At 49.1% G+C, this 15,504-nt stretch overlaps 1 protein-coding gene across 11 annotated transcripts in view; it reads right to left on the reverse strand.

Moving 5' to 3' along the window:
* Positions 1–15,504, reverse strand: part of COBL (cordon-bleu WH2 repeat protein) — a 261,169-nt gene that overhangs the window by 56,472 nt on the left and 189,193 nt on the right. For 7 of the 11 annotated variants that reach the window (XM_019939458.3, XM_019939453.3, XM_019939465.3 and 4 more), the window contains 2 exons: positions 7,652–7,790; positions 4,594–4,764 (listed from right to left, as the gene is read on the reverse strand). The exons of 1 other annotated variant lie outside the window; for it this stretch is intronic. In XM_019939458.3, coding sequence (XP_019795017.2) covers positions 4,594–4,764; positions 7,652–7,790 — 310 coding nt within the window. The remainder of the gene's footprint in view (positions 1–4,593; positions 4,765–7,651; positions 7,791–15,504) is intronic. 3 more of the 11 variants (XM_073809486.1, XM_019939482.3, XM_019939485.3) reach the window with 1 other exon arrangement.

Consider the following 15,504-nt stretch of genomic DNA (forward strand, 5'->3'; position numbering starts at 1 on the left):
CGTTTCTGGGAAAGGTTCCCTTTTCCTATGAAACTATTAGAAAAGATGGTCTCTCTTCCTCCCCGAGACTTCCGGTGCCTGGATCGGATGCAGGGAACAGCCATGGCGCCCGGCCGGAGGAGGAAGCCAACCCCAAAGATGATCTAGGGAAAGCCTTGATGGCAACTCGAGGCCTCAGATTCAGCACTGAAGTCTGTCCCACCGGGATTCCTAATGAGATAAGAGATTCCCTAACTGAGTAGGTTTGAGAAGGGAGTTTTGCAACCTGTATTGATTATCTATTGCTACAGATCAAATGACCTCAAAACTTAGAGGCTTCAAAGCATAAGGATTTATCTCATAGTCTGTGTGGGTCTGGAATCTGGGATGGCTCAGCTGTGTGCAATTGTGTGGACCAGAGCTGCGGTCTCACCTGCAGGCTCTACTGGGGAAGCTTTGCTTCCAGTGTCACTCAGTGGCCATGGCAGGACTCAGCTCTCATGGTCAGTGGACTGAGGGCTGCTGGCTGGAGACTCCCTCGGTCCTTGCCCCGTGGACCCTCCCTAGAGCAGATCTCAGCCCGGCAGCTGGCTTTCCTCGGGGTGAGCAGGTGAGAGGCTCCAGATGGAACCCACAGACTGTTTCCACCTAGTCTCAGAGGTGACAAGTGACTTCCACTGCTGCTGCCACATTCTACTCATTAGACACGAGTCTATTTTCAAGGGGAGGGCTACATAAGAGGGTGAACACAGGAGGTGGGGGTCATCGGGAGCCAGGGTACCACAGGGTGTCTTGACAGACAGACCTGACCAGGAGACAACTGAGGAATGGAGGCCCGGGCTGGGATGCTAAAGGTGTGACCGCCAAGGTCTCCGATGCAGTGCTGACACCATGGGAACATCCTATAGACAGACCACAGTGCCGGCGCTGGATGCCCTTTAAGACCGGTACAGCCTCCGAGTAGCTTCAACTAGTGGGGTAGCACACACAGGCCTGTGCAACGAGTACGGTGAGAAGTGGAGGAACACCTAGAGGACAACAGGAGGGAGGGGTAGCCATGCCAAAGACCAAAGGGCTCCTAGGCTGGAGCAGGGTGAGCACAGAGACCCCCGCCCCTGACTGTGCGAGAGTATGTGGAGATCACATCCATCTGACATCCAGGCTGGGTCCCCCCAGATCTGGCGCAAGGGCTGGCCGTGGAAGGTGGCCTCTTGGAGCTGAGCAGATGCACGAGGGGATGGTCATTCTACCTCTTCCGACTACAAACTGTACATTGGTTCAAAAAGAGCTCAGGAGATGCAGATAGATGTGGCACTGACCTGGAACACAAGTCTCCTCCTGTTTGCTTCTGTTCCAGGTCAACATGGTCTTAATGGCCACGAGTCAAGCACTGCTAACACTTACAGCATAAAAATAGGAAAGAGGGCTTGCCCTTGGGTCAGGGCTTGGGGCCCACCTGGTGCCCAGGTCAGCTGGCAGAAGGCCTGGGACAGAAAGGAGGGTTGGAAGCCATAACGGGAACACCAGCAGAGCCACCAGGACGGGAACCAAGATTCTGCAGAGGCAAGGCTCAGGGACAGGGGGATGGCTGGAACAGAAGGTTCTGGAATGGGAGAGATCAAAATAGGAGGTGTGGTATGAGGACCTGTTTCATGTCTTCTTTGCCACCTTCTCACATCTGCGTACAAATCCAGTTACTATTAATTCACTGCTACCTAAGTCTTTCCATCTTATCTTTGGCTGTGCTGACTGGTTTTCAAGACAATGTATCTTACCTCTTTGTAATGACCTAAGTGGGACATGCCACCTGTGGTACAAATCACAAAGAAGGCGCACAGCCAAAGGTGCCCAGTGGCAGTCTCTGGCATAGTGGGAGGAATGTTCGGGCTGGGGGCAGGCAGAGGCTGAAGGTCAAAGACGCCATAATGTCGATTCCTGCCGGACGCATTCCGCAGTGAGACCAGGGGCCAGTGATGCAGCTGCTTCTGGCTCAGCGTCTCCCCAGCGAGGGTGGAGCGAGAACTCGCCCGGCCTCCAGGGACTCAGGTCTGATTTCCACCACTAACACATCGTTTCTTAGACAGAGAACACAGGTCTAACTGCGGCTGAACACACGAGGAGACACACAAGAGCTTACGGCTGGCAGATGAAAGTGCCTGCTGAGCTCCCATGGCTACAAACAGATGCAAGTTCGATGGGCATGCAGGTGAGATGCACACGCCCACAAGGGGCGGAAATCACACCCGGCACTCTACATGCCGACAGTCCATAGCTCCCCAGAGACAAGGGAGAGCAGTACCCAGATCTCAACGTGGTGTAAGAAGTGAAACAAATGACAACAAAGGAGTCGTTTTCCCTCACTTTTTTAAAGACCTGAATCAAAGCAGGTGAACTGCTTTCTGCCTGGCTGGGCAGGAGATCCTAGTTTTTCCTGCTGTGAACAATGCCCGGGACGGTCCTGCTAAATAAAAGCTCCAAGCTGGATGCGTTAACCCCTGGTGCACACGTGGTCAGGAGGACAGGGCTAGGGGACAGGAGGGGTCCTGCTATGCCCGGGCCAGGCTCTCCGTGGTCCTAACACTCACGGGGCCCCGCTCTGTTCCCCCTGTGCTTCTGTGCTCTCTTCCTGGCGTTCCTGTGGGTGTGTGAGAGGGGATGAGAGGGAAGGAGGGCAGGTGAGTTATGTCCAGGGCAGGGGAAGGTCCTCGGACATGCACGTGGGGAGAGGAAGACATGGAGAGAATTGTCCCGGGACAGGAGAAGGAGACGGGAGCCTCCAGGCAAGAAGGCAGGGAGCCTCCTGTTCTGTCTGAGGCTTGTTCATTCTCTACGCAGACCTTTGTTGGAAAGCCTCCCAAGGGCAGGGATGGGATGTATTTCCTCAGCGCTGGAGAGACCCAGGGGGAAGCTCTTCTTCTCCAGGCTGATGCAGGCCTTTAAAAGCTGAGGACCTTCCTGGCGGTCCAGTGGTTAGGACTCTGAGCTTCCACTGCAGGGGGTGCGGGTTCCATCCCCGGTTGGGGAACTAAGATCCCGCATGGCGTGCAGCGCGGCCAAAAAAAAAAAGGCAGCTGCTAAATCTTGTCCTCGGTCTCCCCAGCAGATGCCACACACTGTCCCCCCAAACCCAGGCAGGGGCCCGGGGGAAGCTGGGGTCTGAGGGTTTACATAAGGCCAAGTGTAGGGCAGTCCGTGGGCCTGGCTGTCCCGTCCTGTTAGGCCCCCTGAGCTCCTGGGCTGTGGCCACTCCTCCCTGCCAAGGGCCACCCTCTCCCCTCAGCCCTTCCTCCCTCATGGGCTCTCCAGGGGGGACAATCCCCGGTGAGGACCACGTGAGCGGCCACTCAAAGCTCACGGCCTTGGCCTGTGGGGCTGCAAATCCACTCTCTTCAGAGATGACACAGCTCCAGAGCTGTCTAAGCCTCGGTGTCATCTTTCCGACTCATCTGTCTAATCCTCCATTTCTGAATCCCCTACGAATTTCATTTGCATTCGGAAGCATGTCCAACGTCAAGATGATCAAACAGATTTTGAGGATGGAAAAGAAGTCTTTGTGAAAAGAGATCAAATGAATCAGGATTATTTTGCCTAGAGAAAGTTGGTAAGAAATCCCACGATTATCTTCTTTCCCCAGAAGCTGGCAGGGAGCTAGTTGTCATTTCCAAAGAAGACAGAAAAAGATCAAGTGGTTCGATGGTGGAAAAGGATGGACTTCCTAACCAGAGGGCTGCATATCTCATGTGGGTGCCAGCTGTTCCCCGGGCTGAATGTATAGAGACGTTTCACCATCGGGAAAATGCAGTCCTGGATGGTACCTGCTTTATAAGGCAATAGCCCAGCACAGCTCAGGCATCCTGATGGAGGGACGCACCCAGGCTTGATGTCCTGTGTGTGTGTGCGTGTGTGTGTGTGTACAGTGAAATACACAGAGCTAATATCCACCTGGAGGTGGGAGTGCTATACATGGTGCTTATTAAAGTCCACAAGAAATCCCAGGAAACAACGAAGAAAGCCTGATCTCAGACAGGGTGTGACAAGAACAGAAACAAAACGAGCCTTTAATTGTGGCTGTTGCTAGACTCAAATTAAGCTGTTTCCCCTTCTGGTACCTCAGTCTCCCCTTCTGCGGGAGCTTGGCCACTGGCTGTAGGGTTCAAAGATTCTAGTCCATTAAGTCCCCCCAGCTCTGGAGCACAGCCGCCTTGGCATTCACAGCTGGCCTGAGCGAGCTTAGCAATACAGTCTATACGATCGCATCGTTGCTGTGCTGTGCTGTGCTGAGTGGGCCACCTGTGGGCACTGCGAGGACAGTTCTAATTTGAGGGACATTTATTTGTTCCTAGCTGCTGTCTCCACCCACACGATGCAATTCTGGCTTAAGTCTAACCACAACATGAATGATTAATGGGTTAAATCATTCTTCACGGGTACCTGCCTGGCATTCGGAGTGCATTCACTGTTAGCTGGACACACTGCGTTGAGCGTTGAGAGAGGAAAGCTGCAGGGAAGAGGCACACACATCCCCAGGCAAGAATGGAAAGTCTGGAAACCCAGCGCCGACACCAGAGACCAGAGAGGTGAGGCGTCGACACAGACGAAACGAGAGGCACGTACGTGTGGGTCTCAGGTCCGAGGCCTCGGAAACAGCGCCTTCCCCAGGAAAGCCGAGAGGCTCTGCCACGTCTGTGTCAGGAGGAGGGTAGGGTGGGGGTGGGGGAAGCACTAACTGGGGGGGCCCCCGAGCAGTGCCTCTGGGAGGCTTCTGTGGCACCTGTCGTCCGACACCTACGTGGAATCAACAGGGATTACTTCAGAAGGTTAAGCCCAGAGGCCCTCTGTCTCCAGCGGAAGGTACGTCACCATCACTCAGCCACACCGAGAGCGCCTCACAGCTCCAGATGCAGACACACCTGCACTAAGCCCAACCTCACCCGACATCAATCCAACCTCACCCGTCACCAAATGCAGCCACACCTGGAACCAAATCCAAACACACCCAGCAGCAAATCCCACCTCTCTAAAGTGTTAGCATTTTACATACGTGGGGTCCTATCCTTGGGTTAATTTGAATGTACTGCCATTTGTTTCTGAAAGGCACAAGTATTTTTAAAGGCTGAAATTATTATTAAGAGGTCCCTAAACAGCTCTGTCAACTTCAAAGGAACTCTTTTTCTTCACGTTAGTCTTTTTCAGGTTCACAGGGTTTTTAGCTTATTCTTGTTGCTTACATCTATTATTACCTATTACAGATCCAATAACCCCTAATTTGATCTACCTCTTTAAGCTCATTTATACTATCAACCTCTTCCATTGTTTGCGGTAACAGTTTTTAAACTTTGTTTTGAAAAGGATCCTGGGCTGGAGAAAGGGTGGGGATGTCCCCCAGGCCAGTCTACCTCTCAGACCAACCGAGCAGCCCTCTTTGATCTGTTCACATTGGGAACCTAGTTACCATTTTCTATAGAAATGGTTATCTTCTGCTAATAAAGTTTTTGAAAGTTAATGACAATATAACGAATGATAGGAGTTACTAGTGTCATAAACTGTGCTCATGATTATTTCTTTAAAAAATACTGTCTTCAAGCTCTAAAGTTTAGAATCTTCTAGTAACTAATAGAGTCTACACTTCATGCCCTTCATCAGACTATTAATAAAAATATTAAGACATCATTTCTTCATCAAGAAATATATCCATTATTCCTTCTCTTGCTTATAGTTCTTTAGACTTGGAAAAATATTAATTTCCTCATATATACACATCATTTCCTCCCTCAAAGTGCACATAAGGCAAGGCGTCTGAATGAGTGTGGTTTGCTTGGCCCAGGTAAGCACCTGACATGGCAAGGCAACCCCAAGGGCAAGGCAGGTAGAAGAATACCCTCTCTACCGGAAGGCTTCCTTTTGTTTACCAAGAAATTTCGGTCAGGACCCAAATCCAGCCGGCTGCAATACTGCTTTAGTGCAAGTTCCAGAAACACTTTCAATTTCTATCTGCTGCTGTCTGAACACACAAAGAAGCTCAGCGTATTTTGTTGTGGTTTGGGCTACTTTTTCAAAATTATTATCTTTTAACCTAAAGCCAAGACTTTGGTTAAAAGTTCTGCTGTAGTGCCGTTACTGTACTTTTAACTCATGGGGGTTTCTGATGGGGATGGAAGTCTGCTTTGAAATGGCCACCAAGACCGCTGACCTCAAAAAATATTCAAAGTTATTGACGGGAGGAAGGGAGCTTCTGGCCTCCTCCTTAATCCACAAAACAGAAGTCGATGGACCAGAGAGAGACCCACAGCAGTTACTACCATGCATACCTCCTCTTTGCGCATGCTCCTTAGAGAGGGAACTGTCCCTACAGTTTTCACTTTAAAATGCCCTTCTCTCTTTTTCTGAGACCCCTGTGAGTACCAGCTGCCCACCCCCAGGCCAGGCTCTCCAAACTCGTTGCACACAGACCTTGGTCCTTCAAGGCTGAATCGGGAGGTCGTTCCAGGGGTTAAAATGGGCTCTCTGGCCTGGAGGTTGGCAGGAGTCACCACATCTACACTACCCTAACCACGGATGCGTCTTAGAATTTCAACAAAGACTCTCAATCTGCGTTCTTCATCCACTTATGAAAAGAGTGGGGAGAAAGCTTGGAAGGCGGAATGGGAGTCTCATTATGGGAAAAGAAAAAAAGAAAACCAGGTTTATCTGAAGGAGCTTCTGATCACATTTCCTTCAAATCAGATAGTTTCTCCTTTGGGAACGATGATGGACTGACGTGAAATACTGGCTGTATCTCCTCAGCAAAATCGATTCCCAGTCTGTGAAATGCTAAGACGTTAAAATCGAGGTATTGGCCGGGGGAAAATGCTGACCAACGGCCCAGGAGCTCTTATGAAAGGTTCAGGGAGCAACAGTGCGACCACTTCTCCCTGGGTGTCTGTTCCCTTTGGGGGCTGCAGCCATGAGATCAACGGCAAAATGTGAGGCTGCCCGGGGGACTGAATGGCGCTCCTGTGATGACTGGAGCACTTGTGTCAGGGGCTTATCTCGGTCCCTACATAAATGAAACAACAAACACTGAATGATTTTAGAATAAAATTGGCCATCCCTGGCTGGTGGACCTAGAGACCCCCATCTCTTCTCTCCCTTGTAACATGAGGGACTAGGTATCATGGTTGAATACGTCTCTGCTCACAGACACCAGGATTGCACCCTCTTTACTCTGGCTTCTCTTTTTCTCAGAGAATACCATATAGGAAAGCTCCATAAGTGGAGATCAATTTCAAACAGGTGCTCAAAAGATGACTGAACTGTTGTCACATGACCTATTGTATAAACGCCCTGCGGTCGAGACGTCTTCCACACCAGCATCCGTGGGCGCCATCCTGGGACTCACCCCCTTCGGTCAGGGAGGCGCCGTCCCCCAGCCACACTCACCAGCTCTCCATCACTCGCACTCTCCCGAGCCTCTTGACCAGCACGCCTTTCCCACCTTCTCAACGCCCGCACCACCCCCAGAAACTATGCCTGTAGGATGTCCTTGACTCACAGCCGTTCATTTCCAGACTTTCTTTCTTTAGCCTAAATGCTTTCCGAGTTAATGCCATCGCAGAGGAAGCCAGGGCAGGGGTGAGAAGCAGCGCTGAGATGCAGGCCAAGCACCCAGAGGCGCGCGGACGCCATCACTCACCCGTCCTGCCCTTCCTGTCCTCCTCCCTGCCCTCCGTGCGGGGGGGCACCAGCGGGCTGGACGGCGGGGGCTGGGGTGCAGGGGGAGCTGGTGCACGCCTCTTCTTCTTCTGTAAGTCCATCTGTGACCCCAGAGACACCTGCGAAGCACAAGGGAGGACAAACAGTCAGCGTGAGGGCGGCTGTGCACGTGAGGGAGCGAGCTGGCCGGCGTGACGGGTACCCCGAGGAGGGCTGGCAGGTTGCCGGTCCCCCTTCTGGGGCTCCTGGGCAGGTGGTGGAGGCATATGGGTGTGAGGGCTTGCTGGTTGCCCGGGAGTGGCCCTGAGGGGGTCCGGGGATGCTCAGAGATGCCCCCCAAGACCCCTAGGTGGCAGGGGGCGGGGGCTCTGCCCCGTATTTCCTAGGGGCTCCAGGCAAATCAGAAGACTTGGAAATCTCTCCTCAGCATAACTATGAGAAAGGGGATCCTGAGCTCTCACTTAAATGCAAAGAAGAACTATTCCTTCTGGAAGCTTTACCAAGGGCCCCTGCAGAGGAAGGACAGAGGGCATCTCTGGCCTTACCCTTGGCCTTTCTCTCGCTCTCCTGCCCCTTCAGCCAGGACAGCAACTGTCCACAGGCCGACCGCCCCGCACCCAGAACCGCAATGGATTTGCCAGCCCATGGGACACGGGCATATGGGACACCACGCTCCCCCCCAGCACGGAAACCCAGCTCCTCTGGGAGACTCAACAGTGACAGATGCACAGCTGCTAACGGCGGCTTGTTAGGATCGAGCAGGTCTCACTGTTGAAGGGGAAATCCGTTCTGTCTGCAAGGCTGGATTCACTGATTCCAGGTCTCTGTTCCCGAAAGAGCGCAAACTGTTCCTCTCCTCTGCACTACAGACGAAGCTTTCCTGCCTCCACCCTCCGATGGGACTGCATGGGAAGAGCACTGCGCCACCTGCAGAGGATGTGCAAGGGCCGGCAAGATGCCTGCGCTTGGTTCCTGCCCTGGGGGGCTTACAGCAGCCTCGGACCTCCAAGCCCAAGGAGGCCCTGGTCCTTCAAACGCTCGTCCTGGGAGGGGTGCTGCCAACACCACCTGTTGGGCCTCAAGTCCTTCTCTTGGAGCTCCTTGGTTTATCAGCTCAGGTTCACAGTGGATGGAGAGCGTGTCTCCTCCTCCCAAGGAGGGGAACCTCCTCTGCTGGGCCGGACCTGGTGGGTGTGTGTGTGTGTGTGTGTGTGTGTGTGTGTGTGTGTGTGTGTGTGTGTGTGTGTGTGTGTGTGTGTGTAAAAGGTCTTTTACAACTTCATCGGTAATACATATCTATTGCAATTTTTTTTTATTATAAAAGGAAGAAAAAAAATCCCTGAATTGACACTCGGTTAACTCCTAACAATTGGCATACATTTTTTCTGGTCTTTCTGTTTCCTTTTAAAAGTCATATTTTTTCTATCCTTCTACCACAATACATTATGACCACCTCCTATACCTTTAAAATTCCATGTTTTATGAAAAACATGGACATGAAAAGGCAAACAGTTCCACAAGGCTTAGAGTCAAACCCACAGCTCCTAGCCCACTCCAACAGCAGCCACTTCAAACTACTTTTCGTCCAGCATTTACTCCGTTTGTCCACATGAAGAGCTTATTCTGCTGTTTTTTGGCTTTTCCCATGTTAGGTTTTGGCTTCCTGCTCCAGAAGTTCTTTGAGACGCACGCACACACACAGACACACGACCCCACACATACTTTCCCTCCCCAGTCTTTGAAAAAAAGTTAGAGCACAATATTCAAATTAACATTCACTATTTAGTTATCCATATAGTTATAACAGATATTATAATTATGAAAACAGAAATTTTCTTCAAGAGCAACTTTCTGCGGCCGAGACCTATGTGTATGTTGACGACATTTTCTTCCTAGATGAACTTTCGTTTGCTGTGAACTTGATAACTGATGTGTCTTCTCACTTTTTCTTCTCACTGAGTTTCCTGGAAATTCCTTTGCCCAGATTTTTTAGCCTTTGCTTCCTGGGTCCTATGCCTTTTTAAAATTCACTTCTTCATTTTAGGGGGCACTTTCTACCAGCTTTCTGAGACAAGATGCGTATGGGGTAAAATTCTGAGATCTTGAAAACCTAAAAATGTTTGTGTTCTCTTACACTGAGCAGTCAGCATGGTACCGGAAAGCTCTCTCAGGATGCGCGGCTCTCACTCCACTGTCTTCCAGCCTGCAACCCTGCAGTGGGGACAGCCGCCCCCATCCCAACCCCAGGCTGGCTGGCTGTCTCCTTCCTTCCACAGGCTTGAGCATCTTCTCACTTCTTGAGCCCTGGACCATCCTGCCATGCCCTGGGTGAGGCTGCTTTCACCCTCTGCTGGGTCATCCACGGACCCCAGCCATCTGTACATCCTGCGATTCTGCAGAATGTTCTAGTACTCTTCCTCAAAGATTTTTTTCTTCCTTCTCTTTTCTCCTTTCTTTCTGGATTCCAATTAGTTGAACTCTGCAAGTTCTAAATCAATTTTCTAATTTTTCTTCAATAGTCTTTGCTTTAATTGAAATACAGTTGATTTACAATGTGTTAATTTCTGCTGGACAGCAAAGTGATTCAGTTATATATACATTCTTTTTTATGTTCTTTTTCCATTATGGCTTATCAGAGGATACTGAATATATTTCCCCGTGCTATACAGTAGGACCTTGTTGTTTATCCATCCTATATATACTAGTTTCCATCTGCTAATCCCAAACGCCCAGGCCATCCCTCTCCCTGCCCATCCCCTTGGCAACCACAAGTCTGTTCTCTATGCCTTTGCGTCTGTTTCTGTTTCATAGATGGGTTCATTTGTGTCATATTTGAATATTCTTGACTAATTAACATTTTTCCCTCCTCTCTTAGAAATGCCCTTTATTTCATTATCCAACTCTTCTGGCTTTTAAATTTTCAGTTACTATATTTTTAATTTCCAAGTGCTCTTTCTTGTTATATATTTTTTGAAATAGCTTCATGTATGTTTCCTGGATACATTCTCTTCTCTTTTCTCTCTGAGGCTAATTTATATCTTTAAAAATATGTCTTTCTACTCAGCCGTAAAAAAGAATGAAATAATGCCATTTGCAGCAACATGGATGGACCTAGGGATTGTCATACTAAGTGAAGTAAGTTAGAGAAAGACAAATATCATATGATATTGCTTATATGTGGAAACTAAGAAAATGATACAAATGAACTTATTTACGAAACAGAAACAGACTCACAGACATAGAAAAGAAACTTACAGTTACCAAAGGGGAAAGGTGGTGGGGAGGGATAAAGTAGGAATTTGGGAGTAACGTACACACACTACTACATATGAAATAGATAAACAACAAGGGAACTATACCCAATATTTTGTAATAACTTATACGGGAAAAGAATCTGGAAAAAATATATATAACTGAATCACTTTGCCGTACACCTGAAACCTTCACAACATTGTAAATCAACTATACTTCAATAGGAAGTGTCTTTATTTTCATTTTCTTTTGTTATACACACTTTTTCTCCAAGTTCCTTTTTTCTCTCTTTGTCTTGGCCTCTTGTCCGTCACATCCTGACCTTGCCTCAGTTTCTGGTGATGCTTGCCCAACTGATCCTAATTAAGTGTGTTTCTGTGGACAGGGTCTGTGGACACTCATGGGATTCCGTGTGGGCACCTGGGAAGAGATCTGGTGAGCTCACTGGGGGATCCCCAAACATCCATATTGGTAGGATCCTCTCTTCCAACCTCCTGCCGGCAGGTGGCAGCTGGCCTTGCAGAGTAGGGTCCAGTGGGAAGGCCTGGGCTCTCATGTAGCGCGGGGCTTCAGGGCTCCCTGACGTCCTAGAGTCAGTCTCTCTCCTTCTTTCTTGTCTGGAGTTCATGGGCAGACCTGCGGCTGCCCATGGCAGGGTGGGGCCTGGAGGCCTTGCTGCTTCCCAGCCAGACAGCCCGTCCTTGGTCAGCAGCTCTCCTGCCCACTGCTGTGCAGAGGACTCGCACCCACTGTCCTGAGCCTCGTGGAGGCCGGGCCTCTTCCGATGGCCTCTCCACCCGGCCCGCACCTCTCAACTGCTTCTGCTTTGCCAGGAATTTAGCACCATCAACTCATTCTAGTTCCAAGTGTCTACTGACAACGTCCTTGTTCCTTCTCCCCTTCTCTTTGCCGCCGTGGACTAATGTTTTTTATTCATTTTAATGGGGTTTTGAGAGGAGAGAGCTAGACTAGCTCGTTCCATCAGCCACGTTTTCCCATAGCTTTTAAAGGCTGCCCAGTACTGCATGGATTCCTCCAGCCACAGTTCATTCAATTCACCCCCTCTTTCTTTGGTGGGATATTAAGACTGTGGTTTTGGCTATGACAGATTAAACTTTGTAGACCTCCTTTATCTTTCCCATATGTCTTTTTCTTTCTCCTCTTTTCCTTTTTTGAGTTTCCAATACATTTCTTAACTGCAACCTCTGAGGTAAGGAACATGTAAGGCTGGAGGAAAATCAGATTCAAAAACTGTTTCCCAGTGTTAAGAATCCTCGTCACGTGGTTACCTCGCACTGAGCTCGGGATTAAAGTCACCAGGAGTTTTTGAAATAAATGGTTGTCAAAACTTTCCACTTTTCTGTTAGCATCTGTGCACTACCCTGGTCCTTGGTTCTCACTGGGGCCTGGGTGCCCAGGGGGTGTGGGGATGAGCTCTTGGGATACCCTGCTCGGGGGGGACCCTGGTCAGGGGTGGGCCGCCTGCTCTTATCTCCACCTGTCATAACCCCGTCTCCCCCTTTTGTCCGTCTGCGGATGATGATGTTGAAAGGCAGAGAGCCTCGGCTCTGGTACCTGGGTTTCTTCGTTCAGGGGTAACATCCATCCATTCATTCATCATGACGCTCAAATGCTATGCATCTGCCTGCCTGTATTATTTTCTTGTACACGTTTCTCAATCTCGTCTTAAAAGACGGTGAGAGACTTCATCATTTGTTCACTTGCTCTTTCCATTAACCAACAAGCCACTGTTGATTCCTTATGCTGTGACAGGAATGACAGTGGATTCAAAGACAGATAAAGTTCCTGACCTCACACTGATGTCCACCATCGAATGAAGGAGAGAGAATTCTATAACATTACATGATCTTCTTTTGGCTGGAGACACCGCCAAGAGCTGTAATTGGGGGCTGACGTGGGGACGTGGCTTCCTCTGTGAGTTCACGCTGGTTGATCAGCGCCCGCTAAGCTCGCACTGACGTCTGTATAATAATGACGTGCTCCGGATTCTGCCGAGTGCCAACGTCAAGTGGGAGAGAACTGAAGAAACAAATGGATCACGGAAGCAATTCTGGCTCACCAGCTTGGAAAAGCAGTTTTACCCGTTGAAAGAAAGTTCTGGCTCACTCCTTGTTACAAGATTTGGAGAAACATCAAGACCCTCAAGCCTTTGCCAAGACGGCCCAGCTTTGCCCCTGGCTGTCACTTTCCCAGAGATAATCACAGCCACTCGACAAACAATGGCTGGAGACGCTGTGTTTTCCCGGCACACGGCTATTTCTGATCAATTAAGGCTATTTCTGATCAATTAAGGTAATGTCTTTGCTAAGTGTTTTGGCAAAGTCTGAGACTCCAATCAAGACACGATCTAATGGGCAAAAGTTTTTTTCTGCAGCTTCTGTTAGTTTAAGGTGTTTAAACAAAAGTGTTCTGGTGGATGTATTTACAGACTTCTAGAAAATATTGTTAACATGGGCAGCAACGGAGACTTATTAAACATTTACTAAGGGTGCCAACAGTATCTCGTACGACTACCTCAGCGAGGTAATTTCACTACCTCTGTTTTACAAAGGAAGAAATTAAAGCTTGTAGAAAATTTCTTGCCCAAGGTCAGACAGCTAACAAGTGGGCAGAGTGGAGATTCGACACGGGTTTAAACCATTCTCCTCAGGTATGGAAGAAATAACTCCTTCAGTTTTGAGTAGAAATGTCCATTCCTAGGATTCCATAAGCAACTGAAGCCCGAGGAATCCTCACTGTTCCACGTGGTACAGTACCCACCTGCTGGATACATCAGAAGCCAGTCTGTGCTTTACTTTAAGGCCCAACGCCTATCTTCAGCACATCCTTTGAGGAGCACTTGAAACCTAGTCCTGCTGACTTTCTAGAACTGGTACCTACCACTGTTTTCCTTCTTAGAACCACATGCTGTGGCCACTTTTGTTCAGGCAGGGTTACTTTTACCCTCCATCCCCTCTGGTGACCAGTAGCCAGGAAGCGTTCCCCAATGGCAGAACCAGAGCCCTGGATATCTTGGTTTTTTTTAGAAAGCATCCGTTCCACGGTGGCTGCTTTGGTCTCTGAATCTCATTGTGTCGGTCACGTGTAATGTGACTAGACTCAGAAAATTGTTTAAGAGGGAAGGGAAGTGCTGATGTAAAGAGATTGAGTAGGACTCTTACCATGAAACCCAGGGCCACTGTCCCCACCTTGGCTTCTGAACCTTGCTCAGGGTGAAGCACTTGGTAGGAACATAATCAAAAGTGACTGAATGACAGTGTGTGTGTGTGTGTGTGTGTGTGGGTGTCTGTGTATATGCGTGTGTGTGTGTGTGTGTATTTTCCACGCTCCTTTATAGTTCTCATCTACATGCACACACATTTTCACATTATTCTTGGAGGAAGAGGACATATTCCTCTAGGTTTCAAGCGTTTAGCTACAGAAGACACATCACTAGATTTGAGGGTCTGTCTATGTTATGAAATAAAATAAGTATGGTTTTCAGCACTTTGCATCGACTTATGTGTTCATTTGTTCTTTAGTTCATTCTTTCCTCCATGCATTCCTCCATCCATCCATTTGTCCATCCAACCATCCATCCATCCATCCATCCATCCATCCTTCTAAGCACATGGGTACTTGGTACCGAGCTCCATGCTAGGCACCAGGCACACAGAAGTGAAAGAAGGAAAACCAGGGGCATTTCTTTCAGCCCCATTGAACGGACGGCTCGTGTGGGCTTGACTGTGCTCTACTGGGTCCCTGCTTCCTTGCCTTTCCTCAAGCTGCTCCTTCAGCCTGGAATGCCCTTCCTTTCCCAACGCTTCTATCAATCTTCTGCCCCTGCTGAAATCTCCCTCGCTCTTTAATGCTACTTCTCAGAGGAGACCCCAGAAGTGCAGGTGGCCGTTAGTCAGCCCCTCTTCCTGCCCGGATGCAGGAGGGCAGCATTACTCGGAGGACCATCCTTAGCTGCCCCTCCCTTGGTTTGAGCTCACTGCTGCCATGCCCAGCTCCCCTGTTAGCCTGGGAGCTCTGCACAGCAAAGGGCATGACTTATTAGTCTCGGAACTTCCACAATTCCTAGCCTAGGGCTTTTGCGCTTTAGGAATCAAATGTCTGTTGAATACAAGAAAGAATGAAGCAGGCATTTTATATAAATGGAGCATGTTATGGAAGGAATTGACAAATATGAGAGCCTGTAAGCACAACACAGCCCTGGCCCTGTATTCTCATTTCTGTGTTGTGCAAAATGAAAATACTCTATTGTTTTTACTCTGACAAATGAAAGTCACATATGCGCACTAAAAACAGTTCAAATAATAAAGGGGCATATAAAGTACTAAGTGAAACTCCTACCTCACCTCTAGCCCCGAAAGATAACCTCTGTTCAGCTTGATGTGTGTCCCCTCAGTGTGTTTTCTGTGTATCTATATATGTGAATATTTACAGAAATGAGGACATGCTCTCTTGATGACAACTGCTCTTTTCTCCTGTGATGCTGTCCATTGTTGGGTGTGGATCTCTCCAAAGTCCTGAGGACGGGAAGGGCCCACCCCTGCATGGACCACCCATATTTAC

Source organism: Tursiops truncatus, chromosome 9 (genome assembly GCF_011762595.2).
Source record: "Tursiops truncatus isolate mTurTru1 chromosome 9, mTurTru1.mat.Y, whole genome shotgun sequence".
In the NCBI taxonomy this organism is placed as follows: domain Eukaryota; kingdom Metazoa; phylum Chordata; class Mammalia; order Artiodactyla; family Delphinidae; genus Tursiops; species Tursiops truncatus.